The sequence below is a fragment of the Drosophila sechellia genome, chromosome 2R (genome assembly GCF_004382195.2).
Source record: "Drosophila sechellia strain sech25 chromosome 2R, ASM438219v1, whole genome shotgun sequence".
NCBI lineage: Eukaryota > Metazoa > Arthropoda > Insecta > Diptera > Drosophilidae > Drosophila > Drosophila sechellia.
Genome location: NC_045950.1, coordinates 21,143,680 through 21,163,784, shown reverse-complemented (window position 1 = coordinate 21,163,784; position 20,105 = coordinate 21,143,680). Strand labels below are relative to the sequence as shown.

The 20,105-nt window shown below is 36.7% G+C and overlaps 1 protein-coding gene across 1 annotated transcript; it reads right to left on the bottom strand.

The window, feature by feature from the left end:
• Positions 1-6,927: 6,927 nt before the first annotated feature.
• On the bottom strand, positions 6,928-11,065 carry LOC6618937 (protein krueppel). The gene is made up of 2 exons (XM_002043146.2): positions 10,686-11,065; positions 6,928-10,272 (listed from the first exon to the last, which is right to left on the bottom strand). The coding sequence occupies exons 1-2, from the start codon at positions 10,708-10,710 to the stop codon at positions 8,801-8,803; spliced, it is 1,497 nt and encodes a 498-aa protein (XP_002043182.1). The 5' UTR covers positions 10,711-11,065; the 3' UTR covers positions 6,928-8,800.
• Between the last annotated feature and the right edge of the window lie 9,040 nt (positions 11,066-20,105).

Below are 20,105 nucleotides of genomic sequence, written 5' to 3'. Positions count from 1 at the left end.
CCTTATACTCTACGAGTAACGGGTATAATTACAAATATGTTCCATATATATTCATATATATTTTATGTATATTCATATTCTAGTGGTAGTACCTGGCCAGCATATGTAGCTTTTGCTTGATATTGATCAAGACCATTTTTTGTGTTCCTGCTGTGCACGTGTGTTTGCCAGTTTTTCATATTTACCTGAAAAGATGTCACGGAAGCAAGAAGATTTCTTATACAAACTAAACTATTGGAGAAAAAATGGGGCCGAGGGTGTGTGTAAGCAAGTACAATTTTCGGCTTGTTTGAACATGTGTCCTTTCTTTACCGTTTGACCGTTCTATATGAAAAAGGTATTTGGATCAGGATATGCTTGAAGCTGGCAAGGGTCAGAAGGAGCAATAGCACCGCGGGACATGCCAACGTAAATGGCAGGGGAAACTGTCAATACCAGAATTTAAGCCCGCAAGCCTTTCTGTTTAACCTGGGCGAGCAGCTGTCTAAATTGCTAATAGGCGTAAATGAGACGCCCAATGAATGCCAAAGGAAAGTATAATTTTCCTTCCTTAGAAATACAGAAAAGAAAATGACGTGTGCCGGTCGCATTCTTTACGCAAAATCCGTTGTTGATCTTCATCTGCATGTGCTGCCCCTAAATCGGGATTAATGCGAATGCAAAAAAGGGAGAAGGGAAAACTATATGAAAATCGAAAACCGAAACCCTTTTAAAATTCCATAAATCCCTATTGTGAGGTACATGCCGAAATCTGTCTATACCGTTTTTTTTTTACCAGCAGCCGAAATTTGCATACCCAAAAAATTAAATATTCAAAAAAGTGAGGCTGTGCCTGGCATGGCACACGACAAAGCACCCCTCATAGAGATTTTTTCTGTTTGTTACCCAGACAACATTGAAACTCCTATGTCTGGGATAGCGACAACCCTTTTTGCACTTTTTAAAAGGGGTTTCCACAACTTTTAATTTGCATTTTGTTGCTTTGTGTTTCTGTTAGGACTTGAAAATCAAGTTTTAACTTACCCCTAAAGCTGACGGCATCAGAATCTCCCCATAAAACACAAATGCCTCATTTTTTTGGTACAGTTTTTTTTTTTTAATTTTACAAGTGAATATTCAAGTATGTTCTGTAAGGGTTAAATCCGAAAAAGTGCTTGGGCATTTCAATAAAAAAAAACGTGGGTCCCTTAGCATGTGTTCAATATGATAAAATTGGGCTGATGTGGTAAAAAGACCTTGTACTGATGAAAAATTTAAAAATATATATTACATTATTTTTTGTTATGGTAAACGAAATTAAAAAACCCTTTGCAGTACATATTTATAATATTGAAACTGTCAATTTGGTTAGATGATTTTAATAATGTTTTATATAATGTATACAGTATTAAGTGGAAAGACAAGCATTAAAATATTTTTTTAGTAAAACCATTAAGATCTTGAAATTAGAAAATAATATAACGGCAGTGCACTATGAAATTCAAAAGCATCAAAGGGGTACAAAATCGCTGCCTTGCACGCAAAACAAAAGTTAATCACAAAATACATTACGGTGGATATAAAAAATAAATGAGAAAAAAAATAAAGCAGACGTGGGGTCGTTTTTTTTTCCTCCCTTGATAGGGGTTAATTTAAATTATGCGCAACTCCAAACTGAAAGCGTGTCAGCTCTGATGATTGCGGCAGTATATGCCATTCTGAAGCTGATAATAAAGTATGCACGCATAGAGAAATGCGTTTTTTTTGTCGATTGTTTAATTTGCAAAATATGCCTTCGTCTATGAAACACGCAGCTTACACGCGTATGTTGCATGCATCACTTCTGTTAAATGTATTGATTCATGCTCGTAGTGGGTGTGGGACGCATTTTATAATAAAGTATACTAAACGGAAATAATTTTTTGTGTAACTCTTTGATACTACATATGATTTAATTAAATTTTGTAATAAACTGCATGCAGAAAAAATTCATAAGGTAGAAATTCGTTGTTAGGCGCACTAAAACTCCAATTAAAAATTATAAGCAGGGGTTCTTAAGAAAAATTTTACGCGCAGTTTTTGTAATACCACCTTGATAAGAATTTGTACATTAAGAAAAACTGCGTAGCCACCTGCGAAACCCAGAGCCAAATGATGCCGTTAAGAAGGGCGCCAACTAGGGACACAAATACTTCAAAATGCGTTTAAAAAAAGGAACAAAATGAAAGCTATGATACCCCATGCCGCAAAGAGGGTGGCTTAGAAGGGGTGGCAAATTTAATTTTGTACTTCGCATAAACTTAATTACTCGTCTTGGGCGGCTGGATGAGACGGGTGGAGAGGGTCGTCCAGCTCTTCAATTTCCTTGGGAGAGTCTGCGCAGTTCGAGACCTGCCTTTGCTTCGTTCATTACTGGTCGCGCTTAATGGAAAATATTAAATTATGTCCGCGGCACTGTGCTTTTTCTGGCTTCGCTTTAGATCCTTTGCTAATTTAACCCTCAGCTGGCCTGGATGGTGAAAAGCAAAGCCTTTTGTCTCTCCACTAGGATGCCGGCTTTCATTTGAGTGTCAAACAAAGTCATTTCCACGTTAATTGCACGCCATTTTGTTGATAGGCTGATTATCCTTTCATTTATGCAAAGTCGTTGCTGTTGTTAATTCATTTATTCCTTGCCTACATCCTGGTTATGGGTTTGTCTATCTCTTAATTAATGTTTTCCTTGTTGTTGTGCTAGGGAGTCATCTGATTAAAAGGATATAACGTCAAGCCCTGCTTTGTGCCAGACCACTTGGACGGATGTAAAAGGTAATTAAAATTTGTTCTTTGGAATGTTTAATTGCGTTTTAAATATTTAGTGGTGAATACCTCAGACGATTAAATTAAGTGGGTTATATTGAGGGCATATATTTCTACATATTATGTAGCTCGATTGATTCGATTATGTGTCTTGCATCGATGTCGATTCAATGTAAATTATTTGTTAAAAAAAAAAAAAAACAACTGACGAGCCTATTCCTAAATTCAAACATCCTGATATTAACGTTCTGATTGCGGGATTTAACGTTTATACATTTATACATTTCCTATCATTTTTATAAAGAAAGCCGAATGGATTTAAATATTCCGTGATTTAGTTTTGTCCTGTTGTATAGGAGACGTCATCACAAAATCTTTTGTTTCTTTTTGACACTAAGATTACTGCTATACATAGTTCAAAGACTTCGACGAAAATGGCACAACCGAAGCTGGAACCTTTATTATATAAGCGAATTACAAATCCATTAGGACTGTCTAGCAATATCATACGAGTACGATGGGCATTCGAAACGAAGCTTAATGGAACAACATTTAATAAGTGTTCTTAGAAAATCCTTTTTGACCCAAAGTATCCAAAGCCCATATGTAGGTAAAGCCTTATAATTAAATTGTGAAACCCAACTGAAACCTTTTGTTCTCAAATTGTATCTCTCTCAAAATTGACCGTTTCCACTTACCTTCATTCAACTTGCTATGATCCATCTGATATGTATGATTAAGTTTTCATAATTTGATTAAAGCCCCCGTTGAATATACAAGTCCGCAAAAAACCACACACAACAAATCGCTAAAGACGTATCAACAGTTTGCCAAAACGCCCTCGCCCACACACTCAAAAACACATTCAAGTGTGTGTAGTGAATGATAGCTCGTTGATAGCTCACTTTCCATGGAACACATAATGTCAACAAGCCACACTCCTCCCTGACACATCAGCGAACCACACCACCCGTATAATTTTCAAACCTTTTTCACTTGATTTTTTCTAAACAAATTTTGCAAAAAGTAAAAGGGGAAGAAAGGGTCCACAACCTTCCCAAGGGGGAATAGAAATGCTAAACCGCATGAAAATTGCGTGTGCAGTTCGTCGTCATTGTTGGAAAATTGGCATTTCCGCTGTCAAAGTCCTTGCGGATTTTGCATGTAAATTTGTCCAAAATTGCCGAAAATTTGCGGTAAATAAAAACATATGGGTTAGTGCGTAAGTAATTCACTTGCCGAATATTTATGTATTTACCAGAACTTTTGGTTTACAATTGGCAGTAAGACTATTTTGCGGGGTTAATAAAATTTGTAAAAAGGAAATTCATGATTAAAGATAAGTTATGAAGGGTGAATAAAGACGCTAAAGTTCATATGTGCGAAGGAAATATATTTCGAAATATATTCTATTGTTTGGAATTGCGTTTATAGTCAAAATTACCATCATTTTACTTATGGATATTTTATAGCCTTGGCAAGTACACTTCTAAAGTCGTTTGAACCAATGTTTTAAAATACCATGTAGAGTTACCCGTTTTTGCGCTTCTCCTCTCCTGCGTACGACGTTAATTCCATGAATAATATACGCTCATTTCTTAAGCTTTCACGCTGACGTTCTTTAATACTCACTTTCTTGGCTTCATTTGTATCTTCGTTCCTTTGCATCTAATTCCAAAGGGGTTGTTCCTAATTTTCGTTAAGGAAAAATGTCGTTTTGCTTATACATAGCTTTTGCTGAACATCTGAGAGACTAAAATGAAAAATATAAATGAGTCGGAGAAATCGCTGAGAGCCGTCGATTGAAAAAGCTTTGCTGCACGGGGTGCTGGGCGATGGGAAGCAAAAATGAAAACGTCTCAATGAGTTTAACGCTCGCTGCTTGATAATGAGTAGCGAAGGAAGCGAGTAAGCAAGCTAGCCAAAAGCCGGGAAGCTTTGCCCATTCCAGGTCGACGCTTTTCTTGGCTCTGACTGCGTTATACTAGGATTAAACTCTTTGATATGAAGGCAAAGGTGCAACAGGGACGCACGTAGGCTACCCTCTCTTTCCGACGCAGGTGGCCTCTTGCCGCCATGCTTCAGAATGAAGAATTTGAGGGATTGGTAAGGAGAAAAAGCGAAAGCACTTCGTATGCAAATGAGTTTTTCGTTATCGTTGCTGCTGACGCCGCGGCAGGCTTCGCAGTCGCTGCTGTCCTGTTTGAGAGGGTTGTTTTTCATTTTAACTTGCCGTAATTTTTTGTTCTTTCTTCGCTTCTTCTACGTATACTTGAAGAAGGGCCAATCTCGAAAATTTCCAGCGTAATTAGTATGAGTAGAATTGTAAAATTATAATGAGTCTTTTTTCGCTTACACACTTTCTTGGTGTGTACCATTTTCAAGAGATGAGGTAATTTCTTCCTACCTATATTCTACCATTTTGCAAGAATTCGGTTGTAGGCAACGTCTCAGATAGTTAGTCTTGATCCCAATCCCTTGCTAATTGTGTTTGTCCAAATTTGCATGACCTGCGAAGGTCCCGCTGGCTTACATTGACCCTTGTCGTTCGCATGTGTTTTTGTTTCTTTTTACTATTGTTTAAAATAATACTGTTTGTCCCTAGGTCTACCTTATGCTTCTGGTCTACAGAAATTTATTTTCTATGCTAAAGCATGAGCAAGATATATACAAATTTGTGGATAAGCCTAACCTTAAAACATAAGAAAGAAAACTGTATAACGAACTCTATTCATGTAAATTAATTTTTTTTACAGAAAGAACCACATAAATACGTGAAGGTTCAGTTATGCGTTTTAGAACATGGCCAAAACGTTTTTCACATATCTTTAAAAATTAGTACAAATTTTATTTGTTACATGTGTTACCCATTTTTTAACGAAAATAGTATACCCCTTTTTCTCGAGTAACGGGTATAAAAAAATAGTTAACACTTAAGTTGTAAATTAAATTCAAATGATTTTGAATTTGGGACTTATAGAACCATAGAGTTGGAAAAGTTTAAACTATGGAAGCTGAGTTTAATGAAAAATAATCCTTATATTTTTAATATATAATGTGGGAAATAGCCAAGGCTGACAAATAAAGGGAAGTATGAGGTGACCCCTCCCACACCCAATCCATGTTTCATTCTATCCGTCCGTTTACTTTTAGGGAGAATTTGCGAGCAGAAGTCTTCGTCCTAATTCTTATTTTCGGACTTTGCAACCGAACCGCGTCGGCGGTTTTTATTTTTTCATTCCTTTGCGGATTGGGGGTTCAAAAAAGATATATGTACATGTACACCTCAAAACAGGTATTTACCAGTTTCTTCCCGTTTCTTATTTAAACTTATTTATAATAAGCTTTTATTAGTAAAATGTTGGGTAAACAGTTTTATCATACGTTTTATTTGTTTAACATTACGTTTAACTTTTTAATTATTGAAATGTTTTTATATACGTATACGCTCATAGAGTATGTTTACAGAAGTCTAAGCGAAGAAAGTCTAAAATGCTAATAAGCAGCACAAAACGTGAGCATTTGTCCTGCGTCTCACTCTTTTACACCGTTGTATATACATGTGTAAGTACATAAGACGTTATTTATGTAATACTTGTACATACAATTTTATATATAGGGGGCTGACAGGATGAAGCCTTTTTTGGCTGTTGAAAGGGGCACAAAGAAGAGAAGGCGTCAGTTTCGCGGCATGGCTGAACGGGAGGCGATGGGTATGAGTGGGTGGTGTCGACTTTCTTTCATAGCATTGTAGATGTTTGCTCTCTCTCTCTCTGGAGATTAAATGGAAAAAACACTGTGACATTTTCTGACTGCGCGGCGCGATTTTTATATTCGTTTTTGCTCAGCTGCTGCCGTTGCCTGCAGACGTAAATTTAAATTCCAGTGAAGGGATGAATAAAGGGGCTGGGCGTGGGGAGGAACGTGGCGACGGCATTAGTGGGGCGTCTTGTGGCAAATGTAAAATAATGCGAAAGGGCTTCGTTTGCATAAATTAAAAATTTATGTAATGCTGCCCGTTTTCGCTTTTACGAAAAATCGAAGAAAGCTGTGGGGTTGCTTCTTTTCGAATAAATAAATTTTTTTGCTTTACACAATATTCCAATATGTATATATATTATATGTATTTCTTGTTGGGTTTTTCAGACCGCATTTTTAAATTTAACATAATATATTTTGGTTTTTAAGTAATACATAGTTAATCAGTATGCATACGTATGTATTTATTATTGAAGAAAGTAAAACATTAAATTAGAGAAGAAATAGTTATGACAAAAAGTAACAGTTTCGTTTACTTATTTTATGGTAGACTGTCATATCTAATGCAATCATGTACCATAATATACATTTTCTAGTTTATATTTCCTGACGTATTTTACAAGGTGTATGAGTGTATGTCTTTAATGGGTTTAATATTAAAACCCCATAATTAACACATAACTCTTATTTTTGGATACTGTGCAATGTAGCCACAGTTAGGGTTATAATTTATTTACATAAAAATTGACTTGTGATTTTATATATTTAATTATATCTATCGGTTTAAACGTCGAATGTTGCTGTACACAATTAATATGATGTCTTTCGGGCGCTGACTTTCAAATGATTAGAAGTGCACTCTCTATTTTTGTTTATAGCTCTTGTATTCTTTTAATCTTGAGGAACTTGTATACCATACATTTGAATGAACAAAGAAAATTACATATTAATTTGTTACATTATTATGACTACAAAGTTTTTAAATAAAAGCAGTAAGATTATTGGCTTACCAATGAATAGAACCAAAAATTACACTAAAATTATTTCAAATTATTATTGTTATATACAACCTTAAATACTTTTACATCTAGTTTGAATTGGCCTAGTATTCAAAATTAATTTCTTACTTAGGTGCTTTTAAATATGCATCAAAATTGTAATACATATAAATTGTTTATGCTTCTTAGTTTATATTCCCAAGTGTTGTATATAAATTCAGTTGAATTGTACGATTGCCAAATTGTTGAATGTATATACTGTTTAGCTCACAACAATTTCGATACAGAGGTATTGGAGGTATTTGGTTATAGCAATTTCTTCCTGTGTATTTGGTTCAAGTCTTACAATTACAACTAATAGTCACGAGTGTTAAGACAAGTGGGATTACTATACTTTCAATACTCATTGATCTACATAAGCTTATGATTTTGGAATATATATTAACGTTTCTTATAGTTTGCAAAAAAAAAAACCATTTTCAAAAATGGATGCGTAAACGGTGTTTAAGTTTTTGAAATATCAAATAAAAACGGAATCAGTTAAATATAAACGTTACCATTATTTTTCTTTTTTATTTATTGTATATATATATTAAGCAGCAACAATTAAACCAAATATTTATTGAAGTATAAATATAAAAGTGTATATTTAAAAATGAGCTTAAAAAAACAGGATTAACTCAGTTTTTATATCTAATAATAGTTTCAAATAGTAAATGCAAACAGAACAATTAGCGAACAAATGTTTTTTTTATTATTTAACTTAAAGTTAGTTTTGATTTGAAGATTATTGGCATTGTTTTCTTAAAGAATTTGATTAAATTATAAAAAATTAAGCTAATAAATTAAATAAAATTATTTATAGATATCCTAAATAAACTTTTTGGCTTTTCATTTTCTGTTACAATGCATGTTTAGAGCGCCGATTACTTTACAATTGGCAGCTGTGTAAGCTGAATATGTACAATTTAAGATTCCGAACCTAATAATATAACTTAAATTTAAGGTAAAGAATGGCACGACATTTTCGATCTAATTTGGTGGGGTGTGGCGGTAACAAGCATATGGCATGGCTTACTTTGTACAATTTCAAGTTTTTTTTTATGTATTTCTTTTAACTTGTACTTATGATTAAATTCCTGTTGCAACAATTTTTACTTTCCACTTCGAAATAGCAAAATTTTCAATTTTGTTTTAATAATTGCCAGTCAATTTCATCAAATGAAAACTGATTAGGGCTATGTACAATTTGGTATGGTACTGGCCTAATGTTGTTGATGGCCCATATATGAAGCCGCGGCATCATCTAAATCATACAAGTCAATATCATCGGTTTGCTCGTGAGATCCGATAGAGCGAGGAGAGTGCATGCTCAAATCCTCCGGCTCGGTTTGCTCAGGCATATCACTGGGTACGTGAGGGATTTGCGGTGGAGGTAGCCGGAAAACCCGACGAATGTCCTGTGCCTTGCGCCGTGCGATGCTGCTGCAATGGCCATCCACAGAGCTGGCTCCATCTTCAGACAAATCCAATGGACCATCCTCCTCCGGTGTCGCTTTTTCCATGTCGACCGACTCATTCGAACCTCCGTAGGTGGCACACATTGCCGCAAATCTATTCGTGGATGCCTCGATTGCCATTGCGGAGATTGCCAAGGGGTAATCTCCACTCATGGCTGGTGAAAGCGCGGGAGTAGGCGGCGACTGAATGCCACACTTGTGATTCATTAGATGGTGGCGCCGTCGGAACTTCATGTGGCAGCGTTCGCACTCGAACGGCTTTTCGCCGTTGTGTACCAGCATGTGGGACTTAAGCTGATTGGAGTCACTGAATTTGCCATCGCAGATTTCACAAGTATAGGGACGCTCTCCAGTGTGGACACGCAAATGTCTTCTAAGATTGGCCACCTGAACGAATTGACGATCGCAGTGTGAGCAATGATATGGTTTTTCTCCAGTATGCAAACGCATGTGGGTTTTTAAGTGATGGTCACGAGTAAACCGCTTGTGGCACTCCGGGCATTCGAAAGGCTTCTCACCGGTGTGGGTGCGTTCGTGGTTCTGAAGCACGTGCTTATAGCCAAAGCTCCGTGAGCAGATTTTACAGGTGAAGCTTTTGTCGCGAGATGGATCCTTGGAGACAGCGACACATCCAGCATTTCCACCCGCTCCGTCGTGCGTCGAATTGGGAGAGCTGCCACTGGAAGGCGGAGATATTGGGCCTCCCGATGTATGGTACATATCGTTTACACTCATGCTGATCTCGGTCTGAAACTCCTTCTTCACCGACAATTTTCGAGCCTTCTTCGCTGGCTCATGGTGCTGGGGAGTGCTGTTGGGGGAAGTTAATGGGTGCTTGCCACTACCTAAAGGAGTGGACAGCGGAGAGTGCGGGCTGGCTGGCGGCGAATGTAAATGCGTGCCCTGGGGCGGGAGCGACTGTTGGGCAGCCCAAGCCCCAAACAAAGCCGCCGGATTGTGTGGAAAGAGAGTGTTGGCCAATGTGCTCATGGGCAGTTGGGCCATGAATGCGGCAGCCTGACGGTTTGCAGCCAGAAGTTGGGTAGGTGAGAGCATTCCAAAAGCTGAGGCTGCGGCCGCCTGTTGGAGACCCATAGCTGGGTAAATCGCAGCGGCGCTTGTTGCTGATGTGTTGGCCGACATGGGGGGCGATAGCGACATGGAACGGTCCAGATGAACGTCCTCTTGTTTTATGCCAGCTAATGCAGCAGCTATAGCTAAAAAAAAAGCAAAAGTTAGTAGGGTTATCTTTTGGAAATGTCTAGTTACTGATGTGACCCTTTCCTAAGAGCAACGGTTTAAAAGAGAAAAAATTTTTACATATGATACATGTGTGAGAGAAAGTTTCGTACGGAGAGGACTCTTAATATATTCGCAGCTCTCTATTTTCGTCTAACTAGTTTTTGTTTTGGTCGATTACGAGTTAAGTGCCGGTTCTTGTCCAAACATGTAAACAAATTCTAACTTGTCTGTGTGTGTAGAAGTGTGTTTTGTATTTCTTAAATTTGTATTCGCTATACTAAAGATATCGGACTAAACTGTGTTTAATTATGAGAAAGTGATCGGGGACACTAGAACTTCCAGATAGTTTACAAAATTTGGGAATCTTTTAATTCGGGCTAATACTTACTTCGCGTTTGTGCGTCTTGAAGCATTGATATGGAAATCAACAAATTTTTGTTGTGCTCCTAATTTTGTGCTCGCGCAATGTTTTTCCCCACACAGCAAACACCTTTAATATTCTCCTTTGTAGTTTTGTAGCTTTAGTTTTTTAGACAACAAAATTTCATTTGAGCAATTTGTGCGCACTTTCAGGGATATGAATAATTTCTTTAACACTTTTGTACTTTGAGGTAGAGAGATTTCACTAAAATTTTCTTTTATAAAAATTCACCGATTTAGCAAAATGAGGTAGTTGAAGTTTGATTCGATTATATTACACGCGGTTGTGTGTGGCACAACAAATGGTTGTTCCTTTCGCTGACAGAGCCAAATCACGACTGATACAAATTCGCTGCGTGAGCTAACTATAAGTACGCTCTGTCTCGGCGAAAGATTCTCACTCACCCTCGTACGCACGCAGTCCGGGACTCAATTGGCTCTCCCGCTCACACGCACGCAAATAAGCGTGCAAACAGGAAGGGAAATCATCACGGCGAAAGCGAAAAACGATCCCCAAGCCTGAGCAGGTAAAGTAAAAACTGGGTACTTCGCTGAGTTGAGTGAGTTGGTTTCATCGATTCCTTTTTATACCTAAAAGTGCTAATTTTTCATATGCAAATTGGTGCGAACGAGACAGCTAGAGGTTCCTTTCAATGCCAAAGATATATAGTGAGCTAGAGTCAAATATGGACGATGTGGTTTTTTAACATAGGTTGTCGATGAGAATTATCTTCGCTGAGTAGAGGGTTTTATGACCTTTGCGTTTCTAGTCAGTCATAAAACATAAAAAATCAAAACTATGTGTTGACCATTAAAGGACATTTTTTAATGCTTATGACCACTTCCGCTTGTGTTTTTTAGAGCCTTCATAAAATCTGCACTTGCAGGAATATTACACCACATAAAGATCACATAGGAGTTTTTAGAGTTACTAAGGGACGCACAACAAAAACTCACTCAGATGTGCCTTGGTCATTTCCCCTTTTAACATTTGAGTAATAGGAAATAACTAAGGTGTCTAAGAGGGATGAACGCCAATGGAGTTCTGGGCGAAAATGAAACAGCGAGAGCAAAAGAGCCAAAAGTCATGAAAAGAGATGTCACGGACGGGGTTGAATTTCAAGCGTGCGCTGTACGAGTGAACAGGAAGTAAACAAAACATCGGCTTAAGGAGTGCAGAAAGTAAGAAAGAAGGTCGACTGTTTTTTTTACCAGCTAGACTGAGTGAGTTTTTCGTCTTCCTTGTAGCCTGTTGAGCAAAGTCACAAAGTGGAAGTTCAGTTTAATGGACAACTAATTATTGGCACACGTCTAAAAAAGAAATCGTAAAAAGAAACTAGTAAAAAACGGATTCAGGTAAAAAGAAAATATCATAAAAAACTGTTAGAGAGCTGCATCGTTGAAATTTTTTTTGCTTGCATGGACGTTTTCTGTGACTTTTGCGGATTGACTTTTAAATGGTTTTATGTAGATTTTTATGGCAAGGACATGCTATGTTAAATTTATGTTGAAAATGGGTGCAGATCGGTATTTTTGGTTTGGTAGGTAGGCCAAGGACGCTCAGAGCTCACCGGGTGGTAAATTTGAACTACCGTGGATTTTAAGAAAGTGAAACCAAAGAAAAGCAGAAAGGCACACATATCCTTGCTCCGCATAATGTTACGTAAAATTAGAATGGTTTTGTCATCGAATGTTCGACTTCATCGAAAGATTTTCACCATAACAAAATTCGCAGAAGGCATTAAATAATATGCAAGCAAAGCGCTTAAAACTGACCCTATTGATAAGAAATTCTTTACTTTCGGGCTGAGCTGACCAGTTTTAGCAAATCTTCATACGACTCCTAGGTTTCGGTGATTAGTCAGAAATTTTTTTGGGTTGGTTGCGTGATAAGCAGCGGCTTTATATTGAATAATCCACTTAAGCTCAACTGATTTTAATAAGATCCGGGCCTTATCGTTAATGACTTTGTCGACAATCGCTAAACTAGAATATTATCAAAGCGAATAAAAGAAAAGTAGACTAGATTTTGATTGGCAAAGCGAAATAAAGATTTCCGTGTGAATGGGGCAGTAGTGCGTAGTGAAGTGCGTATGGTCGAGGACGCCGATAAGGTCCGAAATAGGGGAACTTACCTGGGTCAACAAATTTAGTTTATTTTCCCTTTTTTTTATTATTCTTTAATATTATTGTGTAGTTTTACCTTTTAAAATTAAAGTTTGTGAAGCTGCGTCAAACTAATAAAGGCGTTTAGCTTTATTTTAAAAGAAACCACGCGCTATGCTAAAACATTTTAAGCTTCATTATTTTTTAGCAAGAAGATATCAATCATTGAACAAATATATGAAGTGAAAACGAGGGTTGTCAACAAAAGGGAAATGGTTCAATAAAAAAAAAGGGGGAAAAGCGGAAAAAAGTTAAAAGTAAGGACCTAAAAAACGGGCTGCAGCGGTTGTAATATGAAGCATCCGTAGGGGTGCAGATAGGGTTTTTAATTGTTTGACAACCCATAAGTGTGCCCACAATTTTTTAGCAATTTGTAACACTCGATTGGGTTTCTTTTCTAATTTTTGAGGGTTTGGTTTTTTATTTATGGTAAGTGCATAGTAACGATAGTAACGTTAATGGCGGTTACCACATGTACGCGAAGATTAAGCAAAACATAAGAAGGTATTATGAACCTCTGATTTAGTATAAATCCATTCACAAAGTATCGAGAACAGGATTGAATTCTGTGCTCGAACTTGTCTTTATCCAGTCGGTAATCTTTGGTTCTAATCCGCGCAACCTTAAGCTGTTATGGAACGACTGAGATCTATTTAAATACCCCTTTCGAACGAACTCAAAAAGTATACTCGACCTCAGTTTTCTATATATTTTATGTTTACATATATAAATCACGAACAATTTATTCAGTTACCGATGTCACGCGATGCGAAAAATATCAAACAATGACGACTACATGTATTAAACCAATGCTTTTTTTGAATCCGGGTCTCAGCAAGGGTAAGGGTTAATGTGGAAGACTCCTAAGAAAAATGTTTTGAATAAATTAGCAGCTTGCGCATCTGGTTACCATAGTGATTGGATCAAGAACTTTGATTGCTGACCTGCAATGATGAAAATTATTGCAATTGCTTAAATAAGGGGAAGGCTGGATTAGGATATACATATGTATGTGCCATGGTTGTATTTGTACATATAACAATATCCACGCTTTCTTGTTTCTGTTTAAGATTGGTCTGGTCTCAAATTCCTTTTTCAATCAAATAAATTATACTTGTACCTTTTTGCAGATATGAAAAACAACGTAAACCGCAAACGTTAATGTGGTTTGAAAAGTAAATATCCATAAAATGGATGATTTTAAAGAGCGCTTAAAAAATGAAGCTTATTGAACTACAAAACAACGAAGTTTGGCAATGTTAAAAAACTTGTTTGTCATTATCGATTACAGGTAGATAATAAAATCGGACTTTAAAAAACGGAAGTACACAAGGACTTCCTTTGCATTCGTAAAAAAGACAAGTCAATAATTTTAAAAAGTTATGCGAAAGAGTGAGATGGCTAATGACGCTGAGTTTCAGGCGATGTGTCGGCTGCGTTTACGGTGCAGAAGTGACATGCAAATGATCAAATTTTATTGGCTGCCTAGTCATGTTTATGACGCAAGATCCCTAAGCCGGATTTAGTTCAGTTACACATATTTTTTGCATTGTTTTTACTTTGACATTTTTTGTTGTTTTTAAGAGAAATTTGACTTCTTAATTGCCGACGAACTCAAGGCTGGTATACTGACTACCTGGGACTAAAGAGTCTCGGATTCAAGGGGCAAAGACAGAACCCACGCTTACAGGTAGATAAATACTATGCCGACTGCCCTTCTTAGTGTATTTAGGAATTCCATAATTATGATCCTCATTCGGTCCATAGACCTGCCTTCTTGCGAATTGAAGAAACTGAAAAAAAAAACAATGCAGGCGGAGTCGCGAAAAAACGCGTCGCGCTCTAAGCCGGAGATTAACAGAGGGATTTAAGGAAAATCCGTCAATATTACGCCCCTTGGTAGGGGATCAAGCTTAATCGCCATGCTTAAGGCTGGATTATTTGTCTGAAAAAATTTAATCCGTTTCTGAAGGTAGGCGTTACACTTTTTCTTTTCTGATCCAGATCCCAGCTGCTTAAAAGAAGTAAAAGCAAAAAAATATAAATTGTAGCAAATTGCTTTTTATGATCATGCATGTCGATTAAGTTAAAGCAGTTATCAGGATCGCTAGACATATTCAGGTAACTCCATATTTTCATCCCGGAAAATGCTACTTAGCTACTGATCCAGTGATTAAGCTGGGATTATAGTTAACTTAGGATCCCGATTTGACTTCATTCTCATTAGGCGCTAGGATACTTGGCGTGTGTGGTGCAATAGGAAAACCGCATTTCCGCGTATCTCGATTAACCCGAATAGCGATATTTGTTTTTTTCTAACTGTGTTATGTATTAAATACTTCTTATCCCACTAGTGCTGCTTTCTGCTTTTTACCATGAAAATTTGTCAAGTTGAAAACCAATTTTTCATGCGCACCACCCACCATTGTCAGTTTGCTGTTTTATCTCTAAATATGTAAATCCCAGATGTATAATTGGCAAATTGTGTTGTATATTTTTCGAAGCTGATTATCTTATTATATCAGAAACGTTTCCCACTGGACTTGACGCGCAACTTTTTATTATGAGCGGGGTCTTATCTTTCGTTGTTTTATTCTTGCACTATGCTAAATTAAACGTCCTAGACAAAAATACGTACGAGTGCGAGTTGAAACGTAGAGTCAAGATCAAGGATTTTGCCATGCTTATCAGTAGGTCGTACAATGCACCCGGAGCGCATTTAGTCAACCAGTTTGTTATCAGCAACAAAGCTATTTATTTTTCAAATAACAAAGCCAGAAGCTCCAAAAGTTTTAAAAGAGAGGACAAAAATCGACATGGCAACAAATATCGCTAAAAAAATGCGATGGCAGATTTAACCATAAAATATGAGCTTCAGACCATATAAGAGGAAAAATAAATCTCTTCGTATAGCAAATTTAATGCGCCAATCTCACTAATGCTTAACTCAGACAAATATATCAGTTGTATTTGTTACCTTACATAATTGGTAAAATATATTATATTATCCGTTTTCCACCTAATAATGTGAAATGAATATCGGTCGATATTGGCTAATTTGTGTTTCGCTCGTTTGTGGCAAGACGTGTTTTGAAATCAGAGCCAGAAATGCAGAGGTGCGTTAAAGATGTTGATATGATGTCACTCAAATGTCCGCAAGTCAATCCAATTATACAAAACCTTACAGTAGAAACCGCAAAAAGTTGAGCCTTGACAGGATAATCAGGCGACGATTGTTTGGCAATTAGACAGAAGTGAAGTCGTAGAAATGTCAAATGACAAAAAAACTCATGACCAGTATAAAAAAAAAAAATATAAAAATATCGCATTGCACATTGGCAGCTTTTCAAGTGAAAAGTTGGTGGTTGAATGTGTTCTTTGTTTGTCAGCGGTTGCCTGTCAGCGTTCTAACTCTTGGGAAATTTTTGTAGTAAATTTGCAAAAATGAAGCTATAAATTGCATTGATATTCCGCTGACAGCTGGACGATTTTAGATATGATGAGGGGTTGGGCCACACGCATAGAATCAGTCCCTGAGTTGAAGCCAGTATTTGTAAGCATAGGTTGTCAACAAGCGCGGCAAATGACAATTTCTAACGGCCAACCCTTTTTAGGCTCTGGTCGGAATCAATTAATCAAATGTATTGCCACCTACATGAAATGAAGGAAGTCCTTAGGTGTCAATAAATCAACCTAAATGATTTATGGATGTTAAAGAAAGTAGCTCCTTCTTTTCTGGGGTCTGAAGAGTTACATATTTTACAAGGTTTTGATCTTTACTTTGGATCGGGAACCGAGTAAGAACATTACAAGCCAGTTAGCTTATTATTATTGAAGCAGCTCCATTAATCATAATTTTTTTCCAGGATATTTGATGTGGAAAAGTTTAAAGCATTTCTTAGACCTAAATGTGTTAAATATTCTAGTCATGCGTTGTTGTATTAGACGTCAACTTTTCTCCGTAAAAGAAAGTGGAGCAACTCATGGTTCAGCATTTCTTTTAAAATTTAAAAAGCAGATGTGTTTATATTTTATATTTTTATATAACCAAGCCCAATTTTCAATAGGTATTTAGGTATATTAAGTATACATTATTTTACTTCTGTACATTTTAATTGAGTATCGAAAATAGTTTAATGTATCCGACATTTTATTGCAAACCTCCATCAAGATTCTTGTGCACATATTTGCTGCAGACTGATTTGCAATATCCGACATTCAATTTGGGTAATTCCTTTCCACTTCGTGTGGACACGAATTGAGATGTCAGCACCTACATAAATTATCAGTTTATCGCTTTAAATTTACGTGATTGTATGATCAAAAGTATATCAACGAATTTATCCTTTTGTTCTGATCTTATTATCCACTGTGTAAAGTATGTGATTTTTTTTGGTGACATGTAACCCTTATAGGTCTTCGAATTCAAATCATCCTTGATCTGTACCGCAATCCTTTTTTTTGTTGAATGTGCACGTATCCTTATTTTTTGCATCGTGCAGGCATTCTAGACTGTCTTCAATCCAATTCAAGTTCGTCAGCACTTATTTATCCTTTATAAGCGTAGTATACACCACGGTAAATAAACTGACAGTGAATCGGAACGATTTGAGGGAGCAATAAGATAACCTAAGGTCAGTATGGTCAGTGATTGTCAATGAAAACAAGTGCATTTCCGGATTTGTTTACTCCATTGAAATTTAATATACTGCCACAGACTACGCGACTGATAAGCAAAGAGCAATGCTAATGGTTTGGAGGGAACTAGACTGGTAGTTTATTTTGAAAATGTAGTTATTGAATAGGCAAATGAAACTGTTATTTCCCTCATTTGGGGGTAATTGACAATGGTTGGGTATCGTTTTGAAAGAACACCGAAAATGACTGGACATTTGGTTAGATTAAATGTTATTTACTACAAGCGCCAGTCTAAAGGGCAATAATTAACAAATGAATATCCCGCACACGAAATTACTCATTTGGCGTACCATATATATCTTCTTTGGAAGAGCGCACAACATTTGCAATTTCTCCAATACAGAATTCCATCTTCCTAAAAATGAAAATAAAATACAAAACTGACCCTAATCACAAATACTCAAGGTACCCACGCAAACTATGTTCAATCTTGCGCAAAGGGATAGTAAATTTTAAGCCCATCGAAGGACAGAATATCTCTTGCAGGCCTTCTGACCAGGGTGCCGTTGGTGAAAAACGAAGATGAAGAATGTGTGCACTGAAGCAGGCATGCAAAATGTGAGGACTGTCGTTTTTAACAAGGAAAACAAGTTCATGCGGTAGAAAACACATATGCCTCGTTGAGTTTTGTTTTTTTCACTTCTTGTTCCCTAAGTGAAGGTTCTCGTCTTTATCCCTGAAGCAGAAACCCGACACTTGGGTAACTAGGACATAAAACACAAATAAATCAGAGAGGCGCTCGATAAAAGTAAAAACCATTTCCGGTATCAGCGTGGAGTCCAGGCAACTTTCGATTTCGATTGTGTATCAAGGGCAGGGAGATTTTCTTTAATTTCCACGTCAAATCGAGAACAATAGCAGAGCGCGGCACGCCCCGTAAAGCATTCAAATTTCATTTCCGTGTAGTCAGTTCTCTGGGTCACGATTAAACGATCAAATTTGTGGTCTGAAAAACAAAATCGAAACTTCCTCCAATTTATTGTGCGGTCTTATAATTATAACTTATCATATTGCAAAAAAGGTGAAAAAAGGTATTATTAGAAAGGTATTTTAGGATTTATGGACATGTGTACTCAAATTTTGTTTGTTTAAATAAGAAGTAAAAATACCCGCATAAAAGCAAATTCTGTTTTAAACTAATCTAGCATATCCGTGGCCGTGGTGACAATTTCTTCACAGTATTTTTATCGTCATTCTTCTCTAAACGACTAACGATTTAATCTTAATAAATATTTCCGTTCATTGATGACCACTTATTTCTGTATTAACATTTTCCTCTAACTGTAAAAGTGTTAAATAATGTATTATTTGGGTTTTAATTTTCAATAATTAATCTTGGAGATAAAAAGCGTCAGCGAAAAAACTGCAATTTCTTTTGGCCTTTTAACTATATATAACCCAATAACAGAAATATTTATGAAATGGTCTTCAAAGATCACATATTACCATACATATTTTTTCCCATCTGAGTATAAAAAGAATTTCATATTCTTGGTTTCTGGTTGTTTTTAAGTCCGCCCTGTCAGTTTATTATGTTTGCTTCTTCATTGTCCACAAAAAATGTTTAAGTGAGCACTCTGAACATTTGCAACATGATTCACATTATTGATGAAGATCCAGGAAGGGATCCCCTTTAGGCTGTTGCATTGCACCACCACAATGACAACCTCATGACTGTTAACCATAGTAGATCGTTTAGCTTCCACATGTCCTTCCATAATAAATGATTGACATACGCTGTTTTTGTGTCAATTCTTTAAATGAGCTTACTTATTCAAGAAAGGCTTACTGTGCTTCACTTTGTTACATAGAAAGGCTTACTGTGCCTCAATATGTTTCATACTTTATCTAAAATGTTTTTATTTGAAATTCATTGTGATGCCTAATATATGTATAGGTGGGTGAATTGAATGCATTGCAATTGATTGCATACAATTTCCCATGACTTGTAAGAGCCCATATTCTGGCAACATTCTCTTCATTTTACATGTGTGGGAAACAAACACTTTCTCTATCCGCTGGTAGCTCCTTATTTGTCTCACATTACACATTCTACATCCTGCCGTAACGTTGCAAAGGATTGACGGCGACTTTCAGATGGCAAGTGTCAAGTGTACAAAAAAAAGACTGCTTCGCATAAGAAAAAAAAAAAACAAAAGAGAGAATGCTATAGTCTAGTTTCCCGACTAACAGATACCCGTTACTGGTTGAATGAGAACGCGAAACTTCATAATTTTTATGGGATATCGATAAATACTAGGGAATAAAATGAGAAAAAATGTAATTGTTGTTCAAAAGTGTGGTAGTCACCGGTTTGGCGGTTTAAGGGCGTTAGAGTGGGCGTGGCAAAAAGTTTTTTGGCAAATCGATGGAAATTTAAACGGCTAATAAAATTATGAAATAATATCCCACAATTATTCTAAAATGTGGGAGTGGCAGATTTGTGCGATTTTAAGACGTTTGAGTGGACGTGACACTCAAATCGATAGAAATTTACAAGACTAATAAAGCTATGAAAAAATAT